This window comes from Acomys russatus, chromosome 3, assembly GCF_903995435.1.
Source record: "Acomys russatus chromosome 3, mAcoRus1.1, whole genome shotgun sequence".
Lineage (NCBI taxonomy): Eukaryota > Metazoa > Chordata > Mammalia > Rodentia > Muridae > Acomys > Acomys russatus.
Window position 1 is genome coordinate 21,682,319 of NC_067139.1, and position 26,795 is coordinate 21,709,113.

General features: G+C 45.1%; 1 protein-coding gene and 1 long non-coding RNA gene across 3 annotated transcripts in view; one reads left to right on the forward strand and one right to left on the reverse strand.

The window, feature by feature from the left end:
- Positions 1 to 1,558: 1,558 nt before the first annotated feature.
- LOC127210537 (uncharacterized) lies at positions 1,559 to 9,851 on the reverse strand. Its single transcript, XR_007833324.1, has 3 exons — positions 9,753 to 9,851; positions 4,094 to 4,178; positions 1,559 to 1,885 (listed from the first exon to the last, which is right to left on the reverse strand). It is a non-coding gene; the product is annotated as an uncharacterized LOC127210537 (long non-coding RNA).
- The window catches only part of Dsp (desmoplakin), a 49,027-nt gene continuing 31,403 nt past the window's right edge, over positions 9,172 to 26,795 (forward strand). The window contains exons 1-3 of one of the 2 annotated variants that reach the window (XM_051170168.1): positions 9,172 to 9,519; positions 23,653 to 23,755; positions 26,402 to 26,550. In XM_051170168.1, coding sequence (XP_051026125.1) covers positions 9,290 to 9,519; positions 23,653 to 23,755; positions 26,402 to 26,550 — 482 coding nt within the window. In that variant the 5' untranslated portion in view covers positions 9,172 to 9,289. The remainder of the gene's footprint in view (positions 9,520 to 23,652; positions 23,756 to 26,401; positions 26,551 to 26,795) is intronic. The other variant, XM_051170172.1, reaches the window with a different exon arrangement.

The window sequence follows — 26,795 nt, forward strand, 5'->3', positions numbered from 1 at the left end:
GTGTGTCTCAGTGTGGGACACTTACCTGGCATCACAAGACCTGAGTTCCATCGCTAGGACCACGAGGAAAACAAGCCAAAGCAAACTAAAAAAGGGACATCTTGATGTCTGAATGTCTTATAAGATGCACAGAGAAAAAAGGGTAGGTCTGTGCACTCTGCAAGCAACAAAGGTAAGGGAGTAATTCTTCTGACAATATGAGGGGCTGTTGTTCCCAGACTGGAATTCCATAGGTGGCCAAATGATGGATTAAAGTGAATGCCGGAATAGGGAAACTTTCAGACAAAGAAGTCCTAGAAAGAATGGGCCTTGCGTGCACACATACCCAGTCAAGTTCCTGAAAGCTGAGTGCCTCCAAAATGAGGGTGGGCGTGAAGAAAAGAAAAGCCACTGGCCCCCAAAGAGAGGGGACACAGCTCGCACATGGTAGAGATCAGATAAATGGGCATCTCCCTGAAGCAAAGGGGCTTGTTTGGACAGCAGCTGGCCAGCTGGAGACAGGCCGGAGATTTCAGCTGGTTTCTTGGAGCAATGAAGTGAAAACTGATGCGAGTGTTTGTATTGAGCAGATAATTACTCCACTAGAGAAAGACTTGGGAACGGATTGATGATAAGAACAGATAACTAAGCAAAGGGGGAAAGGTGACAGCTCTGAGGCACGGGGAGGTTGTAATAGGAAAGGATTATGATAAATGTATTACATAAAATCATCTATCAGTGTTGCCTACCATAGCCAATAGGTGGAAGCAATCCAGATGTCTGTCAACAGACGGGTGGACAAGCAAAATGTCGTGTGTTCGTATAATGGACTTCATTTAGCTTAAGAAGGAAGGAAATTCTGATACGCACTGCAAGATGATAAACCTTGAAGGGTTATGTTCAGTGAAATATGCCAGAAATGAACAAGACTGTGTAATTCTATTTAGATCTTCAGTGCCTTCAGATTCATAGGGTCAGAATGGTGATGTCACAGGTTGGGAGGAGGGAGGAGTCAGTATTTAATGGAGTTTCAGTTTGAAATGATGACAAAGTTTAGCAGTGGACAGTGGTAATTGTTGCAATATCACCGAGAGCATTTATAGAGCGGGTGTGAGGACCCAAGTTAGAAACCCCAGACCCAAGCATGGTGCCATTCTCTCAGAAGCTCTCAGGCCAGCGGCTGTGAACAACCGACCCTGCCTCAAATAATGTGGGAAGTGAGCCTTGTCCTCTGACCTCTACACCCGTGCCTGGCATATGAGCATCCGCATTTACACACAGGAACATGCATACACAACGAATGTACACAAGACCACCCATCACACACATTGATTTTAAAAAATTCTTCATTTTGTTTTCTTTCATGTCTGTATTCACATAAATGTATTCATTAAAAAATGTTTATCTGTAATAATAACTAAAATAACAATGTTTCCTATTAATGTAAGTGTCTCTGTAAAGCCAAGCTCCTCCATAGTTAAAAAGGAGACTTTCCTTTTGTATACCCCGTTCTCCAGAGAAGTAAACAGGAATGCTGATTTTTTTTTTTTTTTTTGAATAAGACAGGAGTCCGTTTTTTAAAGCCATGCAATCATTTTTCCCTATTTAGTAAAGCACAGCCGAAGGTTTAGGGGCGATGACAAATGACGTTTCTTCTGAGTGGTGGTGGGAAAGGACGCTTTGTTCCAGTCCACTTGAAGCCAAACTGCCAAGTAGTTAAAACGCAGGAGCGGTCGGGCTGGTTTAGCGAGCATGACGTGTCGCTCTCAACACCCACCTTTGTAAGACAGAACTGACTCACCAGTTTGTGGAGCCTGCGTGGAACGTGCTTAGCTTTTTCTGTATTTGAAGTGTGTCTGTCTCCCGACAGTCTGGCTTAGATGTTTCAGACTGAAATCCAGCAAGCCTGTAGAGAACGCACAAAGTAAATGCAGCTGAGTATGGCTCACAGAAACAATCCTTTGAGCCCTCTGCATGATTTGCATAACTTTTTCTTGCTGAAGGGATCAGTTCCCTTAAGTTGTGAGGAGTTGGTTCAAGAAGCCGGAAGCAGCTCAGCTGTCTCTGTAGGTAGGGATAGTCCTGCAGCCAAGGTAATTCAGTCTCTGACTTCTGCAGCCCTTTGCAGAGAGCTCGAAACTGCTGGGAACCTTACAAGGAAATGCCTGAGGTCCTCGGTAGGATTGTTTTCTTAAACACCGTTTGATGATGATTGTACCTGCTTTACACTAAGACATTGCTCACTACCTTCTCACTCCTTGGTTTCTATCAAGAGTGATTCCTATTTACCATGGGTATGAAAACTTCTAGAACAATTTATCACTTCCATGGGAGGCTCTGAGATGTGTGCTTGGCCATTTTCAAAGAGCCCTAAACAAGAACAAAACAAGCCAAAACCCAATAACCACTAACACACACACACACACACACACACACACGAACTCTTTAAAAGCAGTAGTAACAATATGTTTTAAATGCAGCAAGAAGCTGTATGATATACAAGGTTAAATAAGAAGCTGAACACAAAATTGTGTATATAATCCGACATCAGTTAGGAAAAACGTTTACTGGGGGTGGGGAGAAAACCTAGAAGAAAATCAAAGATATTTGGCATGATTGTTTTGGCTGGTGTGATTTTAGATGCCTTTCTAGGCTTCTCTCCATTTCCACTGCTGTTGTGTTTTACAGCTAGCGTGTGTGTGTGTGTGTGCGCGCGCGCGCACACACACACACACACACACACACACACACACTTAGAATCAGGAGGGAAACGTTCCCCAAGTTCAGGCTTACCTCTCTACAATAACTTGACTTGGTAACTGGGCTCCTGACTCTAACCTAGTGTTTTCTGCTCTCTCACAGGTTGGTAATTTAGGTAGTGACTTTTGCATGGTGTTTCCTTCCTCAAGGCCATTCTCAGGACCCTAGATCAGGACACTCAGTTGAAATGACCCTCCCACCCTGAGCTGGTGCCCTACTTAGATAGTCACTATTTATGTTTTTTATTTTTTATTTTTTTGTCTCCTGCTTTGAATGTCAAAATAGCTGGATTTAGGAATCTGGTCGTTTTCCTCATTCTTTATTCTCCCAGACGCCAATATTTCTCTCTTCAGAGGGTGTGGGGGTGGAGGTGGGAGTGAGGGTGGGATGAGGGAGGGCACAGCATCACTGTTAGTACTTTAGGATACTGATGTGGGAACTGGGAGCTTGTGTATTGGTGCATGTGAATATCTAGAAACTAGATTATGGCTTCAAATCTGAATCCATGTTGTTTAGTATATGATAGCCCTCTAATTTTTACTTTTTCTGAACAATGAAAACTATATTCAAAACCAAACCAAGCGCCAAGGAGCCAGGGAGACGGCCCAGTTAGAAAAAGAGTGCTGTATAAAGAAATAAGGTCGAAAATTCTGTACACGTTCAGTATAGAGGGCTTCCCTGCCCCCCCCCATCTCTGTTTACTGAAAGTGGGAGGGGAAAGGGTGTGGAAGAACTCTAGCTGATTATGCTTTGTAACTCAAGATGATCAAGGAGAGCAGGAGGAAGACTAAATATAAATAATAACTATGCTTTGTGTGACCTGGGAAGCACGCACAACACTTTGCTATTATCAAGCACCTAGATACCCCATTCGCTTAGTTTAGGAAAGTAACTAATAATAGAACACTCTCTTGGGGCAGGAGAGATGGTTCCGTGGTTAAGAGCAGCTCACAACTGTCTGTAACTCCAGTTTCAGGGCTTCTGGCACCCTTACACAGATATACATGCAGGCAAAATACCAATGCACATAAAATAAAAATAAATTAAAAGCAGAACACTTTCTTGGGTTCAGGTAGCTCTCAGATCTTGCTCACACATGTGTTCCTTCATGCCTGACTGGACAGGAATTTTGGCATAGTGACACAAGATTAGAAACAGACAGAATTCTGATATTTGAAATATCAAGTAACTTGGGGAAGTGCCTGATGTCTCTTGGTCTCACTGTTCTTCTATTAAAATGTGGACTTGGTTTCCATGACGCCATGTATGCTGGGGAAAAGCCTTTGGGCCACAGTCTCAGAGGATACCCAGGAATGATGGGTAAAAGCAAGACTACCCAGGCTATAGGACTGACCCATCGTGGTGTTTCTTCTGTTGGCTGTCTTCACAAGGCTTCACGTGTGGAGATTCTACAAGTTTTGGCGCCACTTATACAGGAGCTGTAGATGCAAAGCAGTAGTCGAGTTGCACGTAGAAGGCCCTGGGTTCCAACCCCGGTGCCCAAAGGAGGATAAAAACTCACTAACAGTCCTTGATCAGCTTTCATTTCTGAAGTGCTCTGGGGAGGTGAGTTTTGAATTCTTCCAGTCAAGACTGAAGACATCTCATCACAGGTTTCCACTAAGAACTTGATACATGCCCATGGTGTCCTGGGCTTCCAGGAGGAAGCTACATCAGGACCAAATACTTAAAGAAGTTTGAGAAAATGTCCCTACCATGGCATGCTTTTCAGATGGACAGTTCCTCACCATCACAATGAGTTTAGAAAATTACTTAGAATATTAAAAGGGGAACTTAGGGAGTGTGATGAGTCTGTGCAGTGGATCTTGCTGGGAGGAGAGGAGGCCAGACTCCTGACGTCTCCATCTGAGGACAGGCCAACAAGGCAAGGCTGAGAAGAAGGGATTAAAGCAGAGGCCATCCTAGCTCAGGAAGAATAGGCCAAGGGCTCCACAGCCTGCTTGCCGTCTTTGGCATGCTCAAGCTTTACCAAACTTGGGGCTCTTGGTGAGAAAGACAGTCCAACAGGAAGGTAGGGACGAAGCCCTAATACTTATGCTATCCAATGAAAGGCAGGCAGAGCAAAACCAAACCACACAGTGCTCTTAAACACAACAGTTCAGCTAAGCATGATGGTGTATAGCCATAACCCCGGAACTCAGGAGTCAGAGGCAGAAGGAAGATGGAATCTAGCCCAGCCTCGATTACGGAATAAGACCATGCCTCTATAAAACTGAACCACTCAAACAAACTCCTTGAAAGTCAGCATAATGTATTAGTTATTACCAGATCGGCATAAACAAGACAAGGGGCAGAAAGAGTGTGTGAGAATCTCACCACTGCAGTGGATCTGAGATGGTCCCCTCAGATATTTAATTGTTACAAAGTATGCCACCTTCCTTGGCAACAAAACTAAAACAAAAACAAAAAATAGGCTGCCAACATTCACTGATAGCCAGGTACCGAGGCGCATGCCTTTGATTCCAGCACTCAGGAAGGCAGAGGCAGGCAGATGGCTGTGAGCTTGAGGCCAGCCTGGTCTACAAAGAGAGTCCAGGACAGTCAAGGCTACACAGAGAAACTCTGTCTCAAAAAACAAACAAACAAACAAACAAACAAAAAACAAAAAACCCCAACCAAACAAAACCTTAAAAAACCGTCACTGAAAACAGAAAGATTATCCTATTTCTCAGGAAACTTAAGCCAATAAAAATAGTTTTAGCTTAAAATACGCACTTTAACATTTTTCTATTTCTGGTCAAGTATTTGCTTTATCAAAATGTGTTCCTCAATGAAACCTCTCAAAACTAGGAAAGGTTACATATAGTTGTGTGTACTTATGTTTTTACACACACACACACACACACACACACACACACACACTTGCAGTACTGTGGATCAAGCTCAGAGTCAAATGTGTCAGATAAGTGGTTTTTCCCCAGAACTGCATGTGTAGCCACTATATATTCTGTAACTAAAATTTATCTTCCATTTTAAGAGATATTTTTCTTTATTGCACATACTTTCAGCCCAAGTGTCTGTCTGTTCTGATGTATTTATAATACTCCTCTAGCAGGCAGACTAGCTCATTTGAACTCAGGGCTGAAAATGGTTTGGGGACAACGGGTGTATCACTTACTACAAAGAGATAATGAGGGGTTCCCATGGGATCCGGAGCCAGCAAATGGTTCCTGTTCATCTCACTGAAACCAAAGTGTTCTGTTTAGTCCTTTAAATGTGCTCAGGGTGTGACTGAGGGCTCTTTCCTAGCTGCAAGGTCATTTCTAAGGTCAGCTGGGACACGGTTGCCTGTCAGGGAGCTGTCTCTATCAGTGCATAGGAAGCTATCTACAAGTGGCAGGGAAAAAATAGCTGACTGCAGCCAGCCCAGCAAGTGAAGACTTCCAGACTTTCAGTCTCATGCTTTTAAAACCCAGCTGTAAACCAGGCAGTAGTGGCTCCACACCTTTAATCCCAGTGCTGGGGTGTTGGGGTGGGGGAGGGTGTCAGGCAGATCTCTGACTTTGAGGCCAGCCTGGTCTACAGAGTGAGTTCCAGGACAGCCAAGGCTACAACAGAGAATCAAACCAACCAAACCAAACCAAAACAAACCAAACCAAAACAACAAAAAACAAACAAACAAACAAAAAAATGACAACCACCACCCTTCCCCTCACCCCCTCAACCCAGTTGTAAGCAACAGGCTTTTCAAGCCTTTACCGTGTTCTCACAGTCCTCTGGACATCATAGCATATGCCCGATGTCCTGTTGTGATCACTTTCCTAATGCAGATTTTGATTTCCTACAGGGCACGGGCTGCACCCTATGCACCTTTGTGAGTTTAGCATTGGGCTTATGGGCGGGTCCATACTAAACATTTAATATGTCTCATCATAGGGAATGTATAGTATATATATAGCAAGGAGGAGACTTCTGATCTAGAGATATAGACGGAAACACTAAAGGTTAAAACGTCATATCTAGCCAGGAGCTTTTGGTTCAGGTGGTGGTACCTTCAGCTTCATATACAGTTTCCACGTTTAAGAATGATTCCACGTGGTACTTCATCTCTGGTCTGTAATATAGAAGGCTGAGTAAATTATAGGACAAAGATCAGAATGATGGTCTTCTGATGGTCATCCTTCATGTTCACAGGAACCAGCCTAGACAACCGATGTCGTGTGTACGTCTGAAGGCTTCCTAGCACGTCAACCTACTTATTTCATCCTTTTATCTCCCTGACTCGCCTTAGAGAAAGATAAATGAAATCACTGTCTTCCCAGACAGGCATGCTTGGTTAGTCTCCGAGCCACCAGTATTCTTGAGACGACCTGAAGAAGGGCAAGATGCGATGAGGTAGGTCAGGAAGCAGTGGTGGCCACAGGTCTACATCTGGTGGCCTGTGCTTTTCACTTCTCCTCCTGCTTTGCAAATAGATTGACCAGATGTGAGTAGTGGGAGGGGTGGGGGTGAGGGCCGCCTGGCTCCTGACTAACCATTGTGTGCGCTCAGGCGGTCTCTTTGGCTCCAGAAGAACCTTGCTGTGAGATGTTTCCTAGATAAATGGGTTCTGTTTAAGGTGAGTTAGCAGGTCAGTTGTGTATCCTTGTTAGTATTGGAGAAAGGGGCTCTCTGAATTGTTTAAATTGAGGTTCTACTATAGCATTTATGAGGACAGTAGCTACGTGTTATTCTTTGTTGTCTTTTGCGCAGTCTGATAGCAGCCTTCAGTATGGTGCATTATAGTTATTTGCTGGGCAAACAAGATGTATAAAAGGAAAAATATTTCAGATCAAATTCCATGCATTAGTTATGGATGCCTCAGATGTCTCCCAGATATTATAGGTTGTTGTGTGGAAGTTGACTTCCAGATACTGATTCTATTTCTAAACAAAGCACTTTTGTCTACACTCTTTTGGCCAGGTGAATTCTTTATTAGAAATGAAAGGAAATTGATGGTGATAGACATCAGCGGTAAACTGTTTTCTCATTGAGTATTTGACTCCTTGGATTTAAGTTGGTCTGCTCTGGCCAATCATGAAGCAAAAATGCAAGCAAGATCTGTTGTCAAAAATTGTGTCCAAAAGTTTGAAATGACAACGCAGAAGTAGATAGACACGCAGTTAGAAATCCCCACTTCTCCTTTACACCATGCCAATGTAGTTTGATACTTACCTTTGGGTTGCTTTAACCAGCTCATAAACATTTGAGAAATACATTGTATGACCAGGAAAGCTAACTGGCATTATTTAGGAAGATAAAAATTATTTTATTACAAAGACTTTTTAAGTGGTGTTTACACCACTTAAGCATTTAACACTGTCCCAAGTTATCCAAACAGCTTTTAATGGCTAGTGTGTGTGTGGTGTATCTAAAGCCAGTTCCAGGAGACTACGGTGTAGATAACACACATCTACTAACTGGGAGTGGCCTTGGAACAAATCGGTGAAATGTTCTGGCAAGGTGCTACTCATCTAGGAAGGTGTCTGTCTGTCCAGGGTTCTTGGGCGCAGAAAGGGACCCAGGTTGGGGATCAGGAGCCTATGTGATACAAGGGAGCTCACGCTTCTCGCTTCTCCTAGGGATACGGGAAGCCTTGTTTTGTTTCTGTTTCAGGCAAAGACCTGCCATGTAGCCCAGCCTAGCCCTGAACTCGGCTTGCTTCCGAAGTGCCAGGATTACAGGACTACACCAGGTTGAAAAACTGGTTCCTGTGTTTTATATCTTCACAGCTTTTTGTTGAAAACGAGAGTTAAAGGGAAAATAAATTGTAACTTTTATATTGCTATCATCTAGTGGAAAACAACGAAAGTGTCTTTATCCTTGTGACAGATTCTTTCTAGATAAGCCCGTTTCGGGATTCTTCGTAAAAATCGTTTTTGCACAACAGGAATCGAACTCCTGGGGCAATAAAAATAGAAGCTGGCTTAGGTTCCTCGGAGAAGCAAAAAGTCAATATTTAACTAAAGTCGTCCAATCGAGTGGCCCTTCCAGTCCACTTTATTTCCGCCCCTGGGACGTAGGGGGTTCCACCAAAAGTGTGCCAAAGTGGCGGAGCTTGGCTTCTAGTGCCTGAAGCAAGTCCATTGGAATCCCGGTGCTTAGAGTGATCTGGTCACCGGGTCCCCGCCCCTCTCTGCGCTGCTGCTCAGGCTTCAGTGGCGCAGGGCGGAGCTGCAAATTGGGGAGGGCGGTCCCAGGCGTCGGTGACACGCGGGAGGGGGGTGGGGGAGGATAGGCAGCCGCACCTAGCCCTGGGAAGCAGTCGGCCAGGTGTGGCCTAAGTGCTTGGTGCCAGCGGGGAGGAGACTCGCGCCGCCACGACCAACACCAACACCCAGCTGCGACCCAGCTCCTCTGAGGCCTCGCCGCTGTCCGAGCCACAGCTCCGGTCCGGCTCCCGCGCCCAGCCAGTCGCCGTCCCTGTCTCCGCCCTGAGCCCTCGCCAGTCTCCTGCGCCCCGCGCTCCTTTCCGGGAGCCCCTCGCGTACTCCGAGGCGACGCCTCGCGTATGCCGCGGCTCTGAGCGGCTCTCTGAGTGACCGCCGACATGAGCTGCAACGGCGGCTCCCACCCGCGGATCAACACCCTGGGTCGCATGACCCGCGCGGAGTCGGGTCCCGACCTGCGCTATGAGATGACTTACGGAGGCGGCGGCGGCGGCGGCGGTGGCGGCGGTGGCGGCGGTGGCGGTGGTGGCGGCGGCGGGGGCGGTGGCACCAGCAGGATGTACTACTCTCGGCGCTGCGGGGTCAACGACCAGAACTCCGATGGCTACTGGTGGGTACCGGTCCGCCGTCGCCTAGCTCAGTCCAGGGCCTTGGGCCAGAGAGGGGCCCGCCTCCTGGACCGACTAGGAAACCCAGGTCTAGGCCCAGGAAAGTGCTTTGCCCGAGGTCACGGAAGTGCAGGACCTGGTGTCCAGACACCCTGAGCTCGCCGCTGAGCCCAGGGAGCGTGGGTGTGTGCTGGGACTCTTACTGTGAGCCTGCGCCGGGTCTCAAGGTTCTCACCTCGCTTCTGCCCTGGAGGGTGACTCTAGGGGCGACACCTCCTTTCTGCCTCTACTGTGAAGGGGAGCAGTGGACAGACCGCATGGGTGCGTGTCTCTCAGTTGTCTGCCCCCCACCCCGCGCCCCCTTCCTCCGGTTGTCCCTTGCTAGGGAGACGCAGCCTTTGTTCCTGCGGGCAGGTGGGAGGTCAGGCAAGGTGGAGCTGCCGCCACAAAACCCAGCTTGCAAATTAATGAAAAGTAAAACTTGTGAAGGGGTGGAGTCCCCTTTGCTGCCTGATGGCCTCTGAGGGACTCAGGGCTCAGAGCTCATGGTCACCTCAGGGCGACCGCGGTGGTGGCAGCCTTTAGGTTACTTGGCTAGGCGAGGGTAAACACCTACCCTCTGTAAGGGTGGCCTCTGAGCGCCTGGTGCACGCTTGGCCTGGATAGGCCTGTTCCACTCCCACTTCCCGACTCTAGCCACTTGGTAACCACGATTGCACCCGGGGCTCCGCGCCTCTTGGATAAGTATCCTGGGTGACTTTGTAAGTGTGGCGCAGGGCTCAGTATTAGTCATCTCTTTGATCTATACATAGTGGGCTCAAGTTCTGGCTGAGGGGGTGACCCTGGAGAAAGCACTGTGGCACCCAGGCCAAGAAGCCACGGAGGAACCTACGCAACAAAAGGGCTGGGTCCTCCTACGGGACTGTCAAGTAAATACAGCGAGGGAGTTGCGGGTGAGTGGGACAAGGTAATAAGCATCCTTTCACACAGTCCCCAGAGCTGCCTTCTGCTGGCCCACGTGAGCCGTGAGACTTTTGCGATCTGCCCCTTCCCAGCCCTACCCTGGTCTCACCTCTGTGGAAAGAGGCGTTCCTCCCACCACCTTAACACTCCCCAGCGCAGTGGCCTCAGGCAGAGGAGGAGAAACTTGATGGCTCTGGTAGAGTTTTGTTTTGCAAGCAGTTTTAGACACAGGACAGTCCTTCCAGTTGCAACATGTTTTCTGTTTAAATTTATCCATTTATTTCTTGGGCATCATTTCTCATTTTTAGAGATCTTTGTTTTCTGTACAAAATGTGCCCAGGGATTTTGACGAACGACTGCGTTTGGTAACACCAAGTTTAAAAACTTGGTTTTTAAAGTTTATTTTAAATTTTGACCAGCTACCCAAATCTCAGATTTATTTTTCTGTCTGATCCTTCCCGGAATTAAGGAGGTCATTTTTAAAAAACACGTGTGAATCGCAAAATTTAGGTCTGGGACGGAATATGGAGGGATTTTTTTCTTAGTAGTTCTTTTCAATACCTTATAAACCTTGTCTTTATTACTATTAATTTATTATTAGTCTGCTTCTACAAGTCTAGGTTTCTTATCTATTGTTATTTTTTGCTTTATTGGGAACCAAACCAAAGGCTTTGTACACAGTAAATAAGTGTTCTACTCCTGTTCTACCTTCACCCCATCCCTCTTAAATTTACAACCACCAGAACCTAGTAATTGGCTTTTTTACTTCCTTGGCGTCTTATAATTTCATAGAAAAGTAAGATTTTTAATTTATTCATTGATGCGAGCTGTGTAAAGATACATGTTTTATTAGGATTCTTCCCTAAAACACTTAATTTGGAGGAGGAACGATGTTTTTCCGTTGTGCAATATTTCTGTATCTCCCCTTCCTCCTCCCCCAAAGAAAAGCCTGTTTATAAACCCGTCAAGCGGCTTATCTTCTGGGAGGGAAAACAGACTAAAGTAGAAAATGACCTCATTTTGAGTAGGGATTTTTTTCCCCCTAAGGATTGATGTCATTGGTCAGTGGCCCTGCAGGGTGTCAGGAGATGGCCCTGATGAGTCAGAGGCCATAGTTCAGGCTCTTGGGACCCAGGTGACAAAGCCCCCTCCCCCAAACCTGTTAGACCTGTCCTGCTGCAGCTGGGTTGAAAAGTGGCCCATAAATGCTGACTTCTGTATTTTCAATTAATGGAGACTGAGTGGGGAGTCGGACCACGTACCGGACCTGTTTTTCTGGTAGCATTTTAGTTTTGTGTGGAGGGAGCTGTTTGTTCGTCACTTGGACTTTGCACAAATAGGAGGCCCTGCCTGCCCAAGAGAGCTAGATGGACGATTAAAATTTTAATAAGTATTTTTTTCTAAGTGAAATGTATGTTTTTTCCCCCCTCCTCTCTACAAGTATCAGGGTGGAAACTACTAGTTGAATTGAAACTTATTTGTCTCTATGGGTTGAATTAGTTGGTGAAATAAGTTTGGAAATAGGTGAGTGTAGCCCTTCCTTATGTAAGCCAGTTTCTGTAGAGAGCCCAGATCTTATTTTTGCTGTAGAAATCACCTTAAAGCATGTCTTCTCTTTTTTTTTTATTGCTAACTCTTGTCCATCTCTTCAGAACAGTTTTATATCATCACATTTACACTGCCACCCCTCTCCTTTCCCAGCACTCACCTGTCCTGCATGTCTTCATTTTAAAATAGATGGAATCTATAGCCACTTCAGCTTCTCCTGGTGTTCCACTTCATTAATGGTTAGCAAGTATTACATGCTTGATAATATAAAAGGCATGAATTTTGGAAATAAACTTTGGAGTCATTTTTCTTGCATAAGACATCGTATTATTGTTCTTTTCAATGAGAGCAGAATTTCTATAGTTTTATTCTTGTAGCTAAAATAAAATGCTAATTGCCAAAATATATTTGTCACCAGGGTGACATATATTACACTCAGCTCTTCTATCAATCAAAGTGTAGGTGTTTGTAGGTGGAAAAAAAGCGGTAGGCATTAAGCTTCAGAAATATGTGGTTGTAATGTTAGGGCTTATTTTTGTCCAGATCTCATTATTTCAAAACCAAGACAGGGGCTGAGAATGTGCTAAAGAAAAGAGCCCTTGCTTAGCATACTCTGTCCTCAGCACAGGAAAGCAAAACAAAACAACAAAAATAATAATTAATAATAAAAAAAATAATAATAGCAGTAAAAGAAATCGGGGCTAACAGGAAGCAGCCTCTAACCTTCAGAGTAAGAGAGACCACTAAAAATCACCCAGTCTCACCTTACTGGTCCCATGCTGACTTCTAGACTAGACAAGGCAATTCGTTGTTAAATTTAATGTAAAATTCCATTTTTTCCATTGACTTAGCAAGTATCTTCTGAGCACTTGCTGCATGCGTGTGTGAAGTTAATGGAGAGTTCAGGTGAATAACCACAACAACAACAAAATTGAGAGGAGTGTGTACTCTGGGACCACACAAATACAAGACACAATAGGGTAGAATTGAGGGTATAGCCCAGCGCTATAGCGCTTGCCCAGCATTCTTAAGGCCGTGGCTTCCATCCCTTGCAGCAGCAGCAGCAACAACAACAACAACAACAACAACAACACACACACACACACACACAGACACACAGTGGGGTGGGGGGGTGAAGTTGGAGGTGTGTAAACAGCTTCAAACCTTTCACAAATAGAGATAGCATATGTCATGAGGGCATTGGTGAGACTTTATGAAAAAAAAATGGTGTTTATTTAGTGTAGTAATTCAGCTGATACACATAGATGTACAGAGCATGGGGAAAGGTCAAGAAATATGTAGAGTGGGCTCCTTGTTCAACAGTCACCGAAAAGTAGAAAGCAGCAAGGCGAAATGGAGGATCTTGGGAAAGCCTGGCAGAGGGATTTGGCGAGCAATGGGATCCATGGCAGGCTTTCATTGCCACCAGAGTCTCCTCCAGGAAGATGGGCAGTCACAGAGCTTTCGCAGGGCTGCCACAGTGATAGCTCTGTGGAGGGCAGGGCCCAGTGCACAACCTGCCAGAGGTCTGGGTGAGTTGGCCAGTGCCCTACTGCAGGAGGGTGGAGGGAAAGTCTGAGTGTGGGTGGTGCAGTGGCATGGGGAAAGTAGATGCTGCCCAGATGGAGTGACAGCTTCAGCCAAGACCTGGGTGTGAGATGTCTGAGGACACACAAAGCTCAGAGCCTACGTAACTCAGAGGATACAGATTGAAATGATGGCAAAATACAACTCACACACACTCAATATACAGCAGATAACACTGGTATTGTTATTAAACCCGAGTAAATTGTATATATTATAAAAGGTCAGATCCATGGTTAATGATAGCTCACATCACCACCAGACACCTGTGATAAGTCAGATATTGTGCAAGCCTCATGAAATTGCAAACCTCACAACCAACATCCTAATTTACAGATGGGAAACTGAGGTTAAAACAGTTAAAAGAAAAAACAAAAACACGTTGCACAAGATGTCACAGCTAACAAGTAGTTGAATTTGTTATCCAGGTTATCACACCATCTGAGAAAAGATCATACCTCTGTGGGTAGAATTCATCTTTTCTATTTGCAAACCTTTTTCTAGTAACGCAACATTTCACTTCATTTAATTCTGTTGTGCCCTCATTCTATGAGTTACTTACTTCCTAATGCACTTTTTAGAAAAATGCATGTGCTTAGGAAAACCCCACCCAACGTGATTCTGTATTGGGTAGACTAATTGTTGGTTCTGTATTATGCTGTCTGATTGTTATTTAATGGGACAAAGCCGCTTTCAGCAGTAGGTTTACATTTTTTTTCCTCTTCTAAACACCAGCTTGGTTTCACTGTAGTTCAGGAGTTGAAATGGCTTGGAAAGAGAGATGTGCTGATTCTGGTGCCTCAGTGCTGACTTCTGAAGGTGGAGCAAAGCAACTTGGGTGTGACTTTGAGACTTGAGTCGGGTAACCAGTCTTTCCAGATGAGGAACCTGTAGTAGATTTTCAACTAGGAGTTCTGCTCCCTGCTCAGCTCTTCTCCTTCTCCATCCTATTTGGGTCTCAGTAGCCCTGACTCTTAAAAAACTAAAAATGGCTTGATGTAGTTTGAGAGTTGAAGCCATAACCCCAAAGACTCCCAAGACCAAGACAATGAGCCATCGTTGGAAGCAACACCCTAAAAAAATGCTAGCTCGGACCCACAATTATTACCTCACCACAGACATGTTGGGTGGAGGAGTTCATATACTTTGCAACCATGAATGAAAACTTTACATTTCACCAAAGTGAGGACCCTTTACTGAAAAGTAACAGCAAACAATTGAAGGTATTTCTTGGAAAAAAGATGTTTGGCACACAGAATCACATCTGGCTTTGCCTGCCAATCTAGGGGGAGAAAAGGACGTCTTCAGGGATGATGGGACAACGTGTAGATGATTTATTTGTTCTCTGTCTTTCTTTTTTCTTTCTTTTCTTCTTCTTCTTCTTCTTCTTCTTCTTCTTCTTCTTCTTCTTCTTCTTCTTCTTCTTCTGTTCAGCAAAACAAGTGTAAGTTTTTGCATGGAAAAGTATTTCAAAACAGAAGCCTCTATTTTGGCATTGAATTTATAAGAACCAAATATTTTGGTGACATTTCCACTAAGTAATAAAAACAAACAAATAAGGAAGGCATATTTCTATGAATTTTCTTACTCCAAGAATTCTTTAATACTGCTAAAATATATCATTCTCATTTAGTTACCTGAAATAGTTGTTTTTGAGTCTTACAGGACTTCTGAAAATGCCCCATACTTGTTACTTAATCTGTTCCTTCTTTTTCCTCTTTCCTTTCTTTTAAATATTAATTTACTTTAATGGTTATGGTACATCATAAAAATTGTATGTATTCACAGAGTACTTTGCGGAATTTTGATGTGTGAGTCTACAATCATTTCCTTTATTTCCTCTAGGTCTGTGTCTTCTTCACACTGTCCTTAAAACAATAACTTGGGGCAAAGACAGAAACACAAAAAGGAAATTTCAGAGCACTGTCTTAACCGCAGGAGCAGCCACCACAGACAGGCAGAGCCGTGGAGGTCACTAACACAGCACGCTGTAGACCCACTGAACACACACTGAAACCTCTCTTACCCCTGGAGGCGGTGTCCCCTCCTATTGGAGAGGCAGGCAGTCAGGCAAGCAGCTTGAGAGTCTCTCCAGCCTGGTTAAAGTCACAGGCTGTCCAGCTGAGAGAAGCCTCACTGGTGCCAGCCTTGGGATCTCTGTGGGGGCTGTAGCGGTGTGGCCAGTTTGTCCCTTTGTCTGCGACAGCCACCTTAAACATAGAATATAGTTTCCACAGGTTTTTGGGAGTTTTGTTTTCTGCTTTTCCCTAAGATGGGATGCCATTTCTCTGTGTAGCCCTGCCTACCCTGGAACCAGTTCTGTAGACCAGGCCAGCCTCAAACTCACCGAAATTCACCTGCATCTGCCTTCAGAGTACTGTGATTAAAGGTGTGCATCACCACCTGTCCACAGTTCTTACACTGGGGCAAAATTTAAGGACCAAGGAGACCTGCCCTCCTAAATCCGTAGGGGAAGAGTCCTTTATTCACTCATTTGTTGGGTGGGAACAGAGACTGGTTGAACTTCTAAACTGGGGTGATCAGTGTAGAGTCATCAAATAGTTGTGTATTTGCCTTTGTTTTTCTTCTGCTTTACTAAGGCAAACAAACAGGCCCGGGCGCCCGCAGTGTGCAGGTAGGAGGAGAAGATGATGAGGTGTGGGGTAGCCACACCTGTGTGTAAATAAGTCTTGAAGAAGTAGGGGCAGAGTGAGTGGGGAAGCCCTGGGGACGAGGCGTCTGTCACTTCTGAGGAATGGCCATCCAGCAACTCAGCTAGAGCAGTTAGTGACTCAATCAACCTTACGGGAAGTCAAACTATACTTTCTTACTTTCGTTTTACTTAAGGTTCTTGAAAGAAACTAACAAAGTATGATACACAAAAGACGCTTTGAAACTTATAAAGAAGGGATTGATTAAAGCATTATGTAGTTATGATTTCCAAAAGACATTTACTGAGGTTTTTTTGGGGGGGTGTTGTTTGATGGACCTGAATGCAGAGAGACATACCACTTCATTTCCGGCATACATACAAAACTCCAAACAACACAGTGGAAGAAGGGAGAGAGAGAGATGAAAAGAGAGAGGAAGGAAAGATGTAACCCGTGAAGAGAATATGTACACACTGAAAGAAATACAGGAAGGTGACATGGATGTCTAATGAGCAACTTCTATCTCATTAGGCTGTATGCCTGGCATCAATATTTTCTTTCTGTAATATTCTGGCAGGAGATGGTCACCAAATACTTTAAGATAGCTAATTTTGAAATCTTTTTTTTTTCCTTTTAAGAAAAGACTGTTATTTGGACACGCTGAGATAAAATATAGCTGGGTGCTCTTTGCATACATAATCGTGTGGCCGGTTTTTGGATTTAACTCCAGAACGCATTTTGCTTTTAGCCACCGATGAAGGGATCCTTTTACAAAAGCTTAGAGCCATTCTTGTTTAAACAAGTTTTAGAATGAATTAAAAAAAAAATGTTTGCACAGGCAGGTTGTGTGTAGGATGAGTCATTTGTCTTTCTGAGTTTGAAGCTAGAACAATGTCAGAGAGTTAATCTTCTAAGAATGACTCTTTTTAATCTCAGGAATCTCTGTCATTTTTAGCTTAGAAGTCATTTTATCATTTAACCCAAATAAGCTTCGCACCAACCAACCCCTACCCCTCACCCCCACTCCACCCCACCCCACCCCATCCCCGCCAAGCATCTTTTATGTTGTCTGTCTATAAAATAAAACACATTTTAAATGGAACCTAGGTGCTGGATGCTTCCTAGTCCAATTCTGAGTGTGGTTTACAGACTTCCCACTTTGGGCTGAGAATGAAGCTCAGTTGTCAGAGTGCTTGCCTAGGCCAGAGCCCTGAGTGCATTCCTGGCACCACATGAACTGGGTGAGGTGGCATAGCCTTGTAACCCTACCACTCAGAGGTGGAGGAGGGAGAATTGCAATGTCCAGCCTGGGTTACAGAATAAACTTGAGCCTAAGCTGGTGATGGAGGCCAGCAGTAGACACTTGCCTAACGTGCTGTGGTGACCAGGGTTCAATTCCTAGTACAAAGAAGGTGGGGGGGAGGGAGAGAGGGAGACTGGGGGGAGGGGGGAAGAGAGAGAGGGAGAAGAAAAGAAAAAAGAAAAGAGCAGTATGCTCTCTGAAGCTGCTGCTCCCAGCTCTCATAGTGAGCTGTTTGCACTCACTGAATGCTAAGAAGATGGACAGCTGACCTAGTGGATCAAAATCCTCTCTGTCTGCGCTTCTTCTTGATTGAGTGTGGCCAGTTCTGTGTCTGGAACATCCTCTGGGGCTGAACTGTTAGGGTGGGTGCTCCCTTTCCCAGTTGCTAACCTCAGCTGGCCAGAATCTGTCTTTTGAGATGGACAGAGCCAATGTGCACCCAATTCCCAAAGGGTTCTTGATTGCACCTCAGTTAGTAGAGGGACTTTTACAGACAGAATGAGTAGGCTTTCTTTAAGGACGAAATAACAGAATGCTCTCTGCTAGCCATGGCTTCCCCTTCTGTTCTTTCAATTGCCTTTGGTTAACCAAAAGTACCAAATGGGCATTAGGCAGTAGTGTTGACTCATACCTGTAATCCGAGGACGGGGGAGCCAGAGGCAGAATCAGAATCAGAAACTCAAAGGGCCCTTAGTGATGGAGCAGTTTGAGGCCAGCATGGGAACATGAGATCTTGTCTCAAAAATAAATAAATAAATAAATAAATAAATAAATAAATAAATAGGGTGAGGAGAGTCCTATAATCTCGACACTCACAGACTGAGAGAAGAGGATTGCTTTGATGGTTGGAGGCCAGCCTGAGCTACACACTAAGATTCTGTCTCAAAAACAAAACAAAACAAAACAAAAACAAACAAACAAAAAACCCCAACCATAAGAGACACAAAACAAAACAAACAAAAGCTGGATAAATCTAGAAATAAACATTCTGATGTGTGAAACATCCTTTATACAACATATTGTTATATTTGTTCTTTTTTATTACTGTTCTCTTATTGTGCATAATTTATAGATTAAGCATCACCATATATATATGAATAGGAAAAAACAATAGCTTTTCAGTACTGTGGGAAAAGGTTTGTTTTTGTTTTTTGAGACAGGTTTCTCTGTACCAGCCCTGGCTGTCCTGGAACTCTCTTTATAGAACAGGCTGGCCTCAAACTCACAGAGATCCACCTGCCTCTGCCTCCTGAGTGCTGGGATTAAAGGCATATGCCACCATACCAGCTTGTGAAAATAGATTTTTAAGACTATAGTAAAACGGGATTCATACCTAACTTGGTGGCTCTAATTCCAGCACTCACGAGGCCAGGGCAGGATTACCAAGAGTGTGAAGTCAGCCTGGTTACAAAGTGTGTTCTGGGCTAGCCTGTGCTATAGAGTGAGACTCTTCTTTAAACATAGGTTTTAGTACTCTTCAAGGTGACAAACATCCTGTGGAGAGTCTTAGCACTCGGCCACTTGGATAAAGGTGAAATAGTAAGTTAAGCAGATAACAATACTCTCTTACTTTCATTATTCAAACAATTTAGTCCTTTTTTTTTCAGTCTTAAACTTGATTTCTACATCTCTATCTATTAAGATGCAAGGCAAAACACAAGGTTAGTGTATTGAGGGTGTGGGGTGAGTTCAGGCAAGTCCTTTAGGAAAGGGTGAAGAGTATTTTTTGAGTTATTAACAGCACATGGAGTCCATTTTGTAAGGGAATATTCGGATAAGTGTGGGCAGAGGACGAGGAACAGATGTCTTATGTAGGATCCAACAGATCCCTGAAAGCAGAACTGTCTTCCAAAGCCAGGAGGGCATAACGAAGTGGAGCGCCCCCCAGTGCCTGGACCCGTGTATAGTCCCCCCCTCCCCCCCAGCTCCCTCTCCCTGCGGCAGCTCATCTCAGTGTCCTGTAGCACCTCTAGTAGTGAGGCTGCGGGAGCGCGTTAGAATCTATCCTTTGTTGTCCAAAGAATTTCATCTTGTAAATTGACTTAAAATGCATATGAAGCCAGGCCTGGGGGTGCACACCTGTAATCCCAGCACTCAGGAGGCAGAGGCAGGCAGAGCTCCATGAGTTCAAGGCCAGCCTGGTCTATGAAGCAAGTCCAGGGCAGCCAAGGCTACACAGAGAAACTGATCTCAGAAAACTAAAACCAAACAAAAAATGCATATGAAACTTTGCATACATTTACTTACAAATGAGTTTGAACTTCCTGCTTCTGTATATATGTGGTGTGTGGTGTGTGTGTGTGTATGTATGTAAGTATGCTGTGTATGTGTTGTGTGTATATATATGTGTTGTGTGCTGTGTGTGTATACATGTGATGTGTGTGTGTGTGTGTGTGTATGTGTGATGTGTGTGTGGTGTCTGAGTGTATGTGCTGTGTGTGTGTGTGTGGTGTGTGAGTGTGTGTGCTGTGTGGGTATGTGTGTGTGTGTGTGTGTGGTGTGTGAGTGTATGTGCTGTGTGTGTGTGTGTGTGTGGTGTGTGAGTGTGTGTGCTGTGTGTGTGTGTGTGGTGTGTGAGTGTGTGTGCTGTGTGTGGGTGTGTGGGTGTGTGGTGTGTGAGTGTACGTGCTGTGTGGGTGTGTGTGGGTGTGGTGTGTGAGTGTATGTGCTGCGTGTGTGTGTGTGTGTGTGGTGTGTGAGTGTGTGTGCTGTGTGTGTGTGTGGTGTGTGAGTGTGTGTGCTGTGTGTGGGTGTGTGGGTGTGTGGTGTGTGAGTGTACGTGCTGTGTGGGTGTGTGTGGGTGTGGTGTGTGAGTGTATGTGCTGCGTGTGTGTGTGTGTGTGGTGTGTGAGTGTGTGTGCTATGTGGGTATGTGTGTGTGTGTGTGTGTGGTGTGTGAGTGTATGTGTGTGTGAGTGTATGTGCTGTGTGTGTGTGTGGTGTGTGAGTGTATGTGCTGTGTGTGTGTGTGTGTGTGGTGTGTGAGTGTGTGTGTGTGTGTGTGTGTGTGTGTGTGTGTGTGTGTGGTGTAAGTGATTCCACAGCCTCACTCATGTTAAGCACATCCTTTACCAGCCAAAACCCCTGTTAAATAAACTTTTATTCTGAAATAGATTTTGATTTACAGGAAAGTTGCCGAGATGGTGCAAAGTTCTTATGTATGCCATACCCAATTGCCCTTAATTATCTGTCTTACGGCTCAGTTTATGGTAGTTTTTACCATGGCACACCTTGTTAAATCAGTTAAGAAAGTCTGGCTTTTATGGTGTGGAGATAGCTCGCTCATTCACGTACTTAGAACTGGCATTCTTTGCGGACATTGTGTCCAAGCCACCTTGCTTAACAGGACTTTCAAATGTTTCAGAAGAAAGGATGTGACCTTTCAGTGAAGAAGACAAGCTGGCAGTGAATCCTGGTACTCAGGAAGCTAAGGCGGGAGGGTTGCCATGAGAGTGAGGCCAGCCTGGGCTACATAGTGAGCTTCAGGCCAGCTTGGACTTTGGTATGAGACTTTGTCTCAAATAACCAAAATATTTAAAGGAGAAAAAAAGGAGAAAAAAAGGAGAAGAAAAAATAGGAAGAACAGTTGTTGTAATTTTATAAGACTCTCCCAATCCCCCCTCCCTCCTTTCCCCTCTTCTCTATTTTATGTAGAATCTCACTGTTTCTCAGCTTGGTCTCGAACCCCTGACCTCAGTCCATCTTCCCACCTCAGCCTCCCAAAAGACTTTCATGATTTCTTATTTAATCCTAGAATTCTCAGCGAGTTTCCTGTTTTTGGCCATTTTCCCCTTCCTTCCTTAACACTTCCTCCTGCTTTCTGGCAGGTACACTGGGAAAGTGTTCTAGGGCGGCTGGAATTCTGTACAAGTTAGGACAACAGATGTAGTCTGTGTCCCGGTGGTGTGGGAATCATGCCAGACAGCCTGTGTAATGCTGATCGGAAGCGAGACTGGTTGGATTCGTGGTGCAGGGGTGGGGGAAGCGGGCCAAGTTTTGACAGGTGGACGCTCGGGCGGTAGCTGCCTAGGCCTGTCTCAAGGGGCCAGTGTCGTCATTTGGGAGTGGTTCCCAAGGAAGGCTGGGATCCTCACCCACATCCAGCTAGTGCTGGCTTGCTGGGGAGCTTTACTTGCAGGGAGGAACCCCCAATAAGTGGCAGGGAAAAGAAAAGAAAGAAAGAAAGAAAATGCTGTCCCGCGGTATGGTAATATGTAGTCAGGCACTGTGGGAGAGGTTCCCACATTCATGTGGGCCTCCCCATCTGAGTATGTTCTACCTATTGATTTCTGAGTCCCCCCCCACCCACCCAGTGCTCAGCTTGTAACCCAGGGTACATGTCAGGCAAGGGCTGTGCCACGGAACTGCATGCCTAACTCAACACCCACTTTCTTTTAACAGTGGAATTCTTTCTTTAAAGTATGTGGGGGTGGGGATGGGTGGAAAGATGGCACAACTTCTGAGAGCATTGAACTGGTCTTGCAGAGGACCTAAGTTCAGTTTCTAGCACCACTGTTGGGCAGCTCACAACCACCCAGAATACCAGCTCCAGGGGATCAGATGCCTTCCTGCCTCCTTGGGTACGTGCGCTCAAGTGCACAGGCACACACTCATACACATGAGTTAAAACTCAATAAATCTTTAAAACAAGACCTAGAAGGACATACACAGTTCAGTTTGATAGAGACACATCAAATTGGTAGAACCAGGTAGAAATTGGAGTTGGCCGAAAGACCTGGTGCCTCTAAAGCCCTATAAGGAAGGTCTTTTAAAGTATGTGTATGTGTGTGCATTTGCAGGTGCCCTTGGGTACCAAAAGAGGGTGTCTGATGCCCTGGAATTGGAGTTACAGACACTTCACGTATGAGATGCCCAGTGTGGGTGTTTGGTAACTGAATCTGGGTCCCCTGCAAGAGTGGTAAACGCTCTTAACCATTAAGCTAGCTTTCTACCCCCCAAACTCAGCAACTTACAGCAGATTCATCCAACCTTTTCATACATATTAAACAGAATTTTATGTGCTTTAAATCTCTCTTAAGCCAAGCTGTAGTGGGCAGGGCTGCGGCTTGATTTATATCCTCAAATTAAGAACACAGACCGAGCCTTATTGTGGGAGGAAACTTCTGTTTAAGAGCTCTTCTATCTTTCTCCTCATACCATGATTTCTTTGGCCTTACTGCCTCTTTTTTTTTTGTTTTTTTGTTTTTTTGTTTTTTTGAGACAAGGTTTCTCTGTGTAGCCTTGGCTGTCCTAGACTCGCTTTGTAGACCAGGCTGGCCTTGAACTCACAGCGACCACCTGCCTCTGCCTCCCGAGTGCTGGGATTAAAGGCATGCACTACCACGCCCGGCTCTTAATGTGACTGTGGATAATGCTTTTTGTAGAATTAGCTTTGCTCTTGTCTCCTAAGGCTTCATTTGCTAGTGACTCCTCTGTGCTTGACCTGCTGACATCTTGCCATAGAAGGACATGTGCTGGGGATTTGGCTGTCAGGAAGGAGTAGGAGGAATGACAGGCCAGATGAGATCACTGGCTGCCATTGCTGGTCATGTGGACCTGAGGAAATATTGCTCTGAAGGACATTTTTGAGTTAATCTAGGAAATTTTAGTGGGAATTGTGCCTAGTCCCAGCCTCTGGGAGGCAGAGAAAAAGAACTTCATGAATTCAAGGCCAGTCTGGTCTAATGGAATGAGTTCCAGGCCAGCCAGGATAACACAGTGAGACCCTGTCTTGAACAAAACAAAACAAAACAAAACAAAAATCTATAGATCAGAAAATAGTGTGATATCCATTTTTAATTTTCCTGACTTGGACAATTGTACTATGGTTAAATCATTAATTATCTTCATTCTCAGGAAACATATACTGAAATATTTTGGTATTGAAAGGGCATGACATTGTCAAATGGGTCAAAAAAAAAAAAAAAAAAAAGAAAGAAAGAAAGAAAGAAAGCTGATATAACCACATATGCGTCTGAGGGAAGCAGTTCACAGGACTACTTTTTGCAACTTTTGTGAAAGTTCGGTATTGCCTTTAAATTGAATAAAAAAAATCATCTCATGTCTGGGTTTCTTTGTCTCCACAGTCAAACTGGCACCATGTCCAGGCATCAGAACCAGAACACTATCCAAGAGCTTCTGCAAAGCTGTGCGGACTGTCTGATGCGGGCGGAGCTGATAGCGCAGCCGGTGAGCTCCCCTCACTCCCTCAGCCACGATGGCTGCTGAGGAGCGTGTGCCCTTGTGCCCTCACTGCAGCCTGTATAACTGAGTTGTTGGACCTCTCATGTTAGTAGTGTCTAGAGATGATCCTTTCAGACCAGACAAGACAGGGATATTATCTTAAATTGTTTTCTGTTGCTAGTAATGACGCCACAGACTGGGGGAAACCATAAAGAAAAGAGGTTTGTTTTGGCTAATGGTTCTGGCCCAAGCTGAGGGCAGCATCTGGTGATGACCTTCTTCTTGGCAGAGTCCTCAGGTGGCAGAAGGCATCACATGGCAACAGACAAAACACTCACAACACTCCAAGCCAAGTTGGCTTTTGTAACAGACCCACTCTCAAGATAACCTATTCATCCACTAATCACGTGGATTGATTAGTCACCTCTTAGAGTTTTTGCTTTTTGCAGGAGTGTGTTTCCAGACAGGGTTTCTCTGTGTAGCCTTGGCTGTCTCAGGACTCACTTTGTAGATCAGGCCGTCCTGGAACTCACAGAGGTCCGCTGGGATTAAAGGTGTGCCCCCAGCAGACCCAGCATGTTCTTGCTTTTTAAAAAAGATTCTTTAAACTTTTATTTTATGTGTCTGGATGTTTTGCCTGCATGTAAGTCTGTGGTCCACATGCCTGGTGCCTGCTGAGGCCAGAATCGAGGGTCAGATCCTCTGGGACTGGAGTTACAGGTGGTTGTGAGCATCCTTGTGAAGGCTGGGAATCAAGGCCAGGTCCTCTGGAAGAGTGGTGTGTTCTCTCTGAGGCATCTCTCCAGCCCTAAGTCCCTTTAAAGCATGGTAGGGCTGACAGTGGCTCTGAATTTTCTAAAAGCTGAGCAGAGGATGGTGGGTGGTAGCCACCATTTCTATCCTCTTCCTGAGTGATTATGTGTTCTCAGCACAGGAGTCGAGATCCAGTTTGTCGAGGGTTGACATTCACGCTTGGATTACATCTATATCCTGCCACACTGCGAACATTTTAACCAATACAATTTATGTATGTTTTAAATTTGAAGGCTATCTTGATGTTCTGATTTCTTAATTTAGATACTGTGTAGATTCTCATAGCAGCGATTAAAAGATTATGCCAACAATGCTGAGGATGACAGCCAGCACTTGGGAAGCAGCAGATTCTAAGTTTGAGGCCACCCTGAGGTGCAGAGTGAACTCTACCAATGAACCAGAGGGGAAAGAGAGTATAGTGGAGGGAGGGAGGGAAGGAAAGGAAGAAAAACTCAGATTTTTAGCTTATGGTAAAAGAGGGTAGGGGGTCAGCACACTAGTTTGGTTTGATTAATACTCCTCTGACTCCTCCCATAGCTAGCTGGACTCCTTCATCCAAAGCAGGCATCAGGTATCAGTACTTAATGCAGAACACACATGCAGACCTGGGTGTAGTCTGCAGTGACTGCGTGTCCACACACATGCCATTCCGCCCCCAGTCTATTTTATTGACGTGCATTTAAATACTAGGGTGGGTGGTGCTTAGGAAGTGGTTTCATATTTGCTGGTACAGAAGTAAGATTCACTTGGCTGCAGCAGAAGGAGAGAGAGCAGCAAGTGGGACATGGAGGACAACTGCCAAATGGTACTGAAGCAGTAGAGCAGACTTTCTGCTTAAAAATGACTTTAATCCCAGCACTCGGGAGGCAGAGGCAGGTGGATATCTGTGAGTTCAAGGCCAGCCTGGTCTATAAAGCAAGTCCAGGACAGCCAAGGCTACACAGGGAAACTCTGTCTTGAAAAACAAAAACAAGCAAACAAATAAAATAGATAAAACAAAAAACCCTTAGTGTGAAGTAGAGGCTCATAACAAGGTACAAAATTAGCCAGGCACGGGGGTGCATGCCTATAATCCCAGCAGGCTAATCTCTATGAATTTGAGGCCAGCCTGGTCAACAAAGCAAGTCCAGGACAGCCGAAGCTACACAGAGAAGCCAAAACACAGAACTGTATAGTTTGGTCTCATTTTTCTGTCACCAAGTCCCCTCCATTGGTGACATCTGACATAACTGTAGTCTGTCATTTTTTTTCTTAAAGAACTGAAAAAGTTATGTTCCTGTACGCGCGTGCGCGCGCGCGCGCACACACACACACGATACATAATTTAAAATATTTTGAACTGTTTTTATTACTTTGTGTGTGGGGTGTGTGTGTGTGTGTGTGTGTGTACACATGCCTGTGTACATGAGTGAGTGAGTGAGTGAGTGAATGAGTGAGTGAGTGCCAGGAGATACACATGGACATCAAAGAGCCATTTTCAGGAATTGGTTCTCTCCTTCTACCATGTGGGTCCCGAACAACAATCTCAGATTCCCAGGCTCTGTGGCAGGTGCCTTTACCCACCGAGCCATTTCACTGGTCCTGGTTTCTGTTTGTTTAAGACAGAGGCTCTCTGTGTAGTACAAGTGCCTCAAATTTCTGACCCTCCTGCCTCACCCTCCAAAGGTGCAGGACCACAGGTGTGCACCACCACGCCCTCAGTTTAGTTAGAAAATATGCTGTTTGGTTGGGGGCTTATACTATCTGCTGCTACATTACAGTAGCAGGTTTGGTTTCCTTGATGCACATGAAATTCTTCCTTACAGTCTTACGTATGTTCATGCACATTCTTTTTGCCAGGAACTGAAATATGGAGAAGGAATGCAGCTGGCTCGCAACAGAGAGCTGGATGAGTGTTTTGCTCAAGCCAATGATCAGATGGAAATCACAGATAGCCTGATCCGAGAGATGCGGCAGATGGGCCAGCCCTGTGATGCGTATCAGAAAAGGTACCCGCCGCAGAGCGCGGATGTGGGGCCACCAGCTGGTGACCTCAGGCTTCTCCCAGAGGAAGCACACACGCTCCCCTGAGAACACCTCCCTTATTTGGGCTCTTGCAGCGTTCTCGATTTCAAATATGGAACTGCAAACTTCATCTTTTGTGCTCCACGCTGCCCCCCACCCCCCGCCCCCAGAGATGCTATGAGAATTAAATAGACCTGAAAAAAAAAGATGACCATTCAAAAACTCTAGT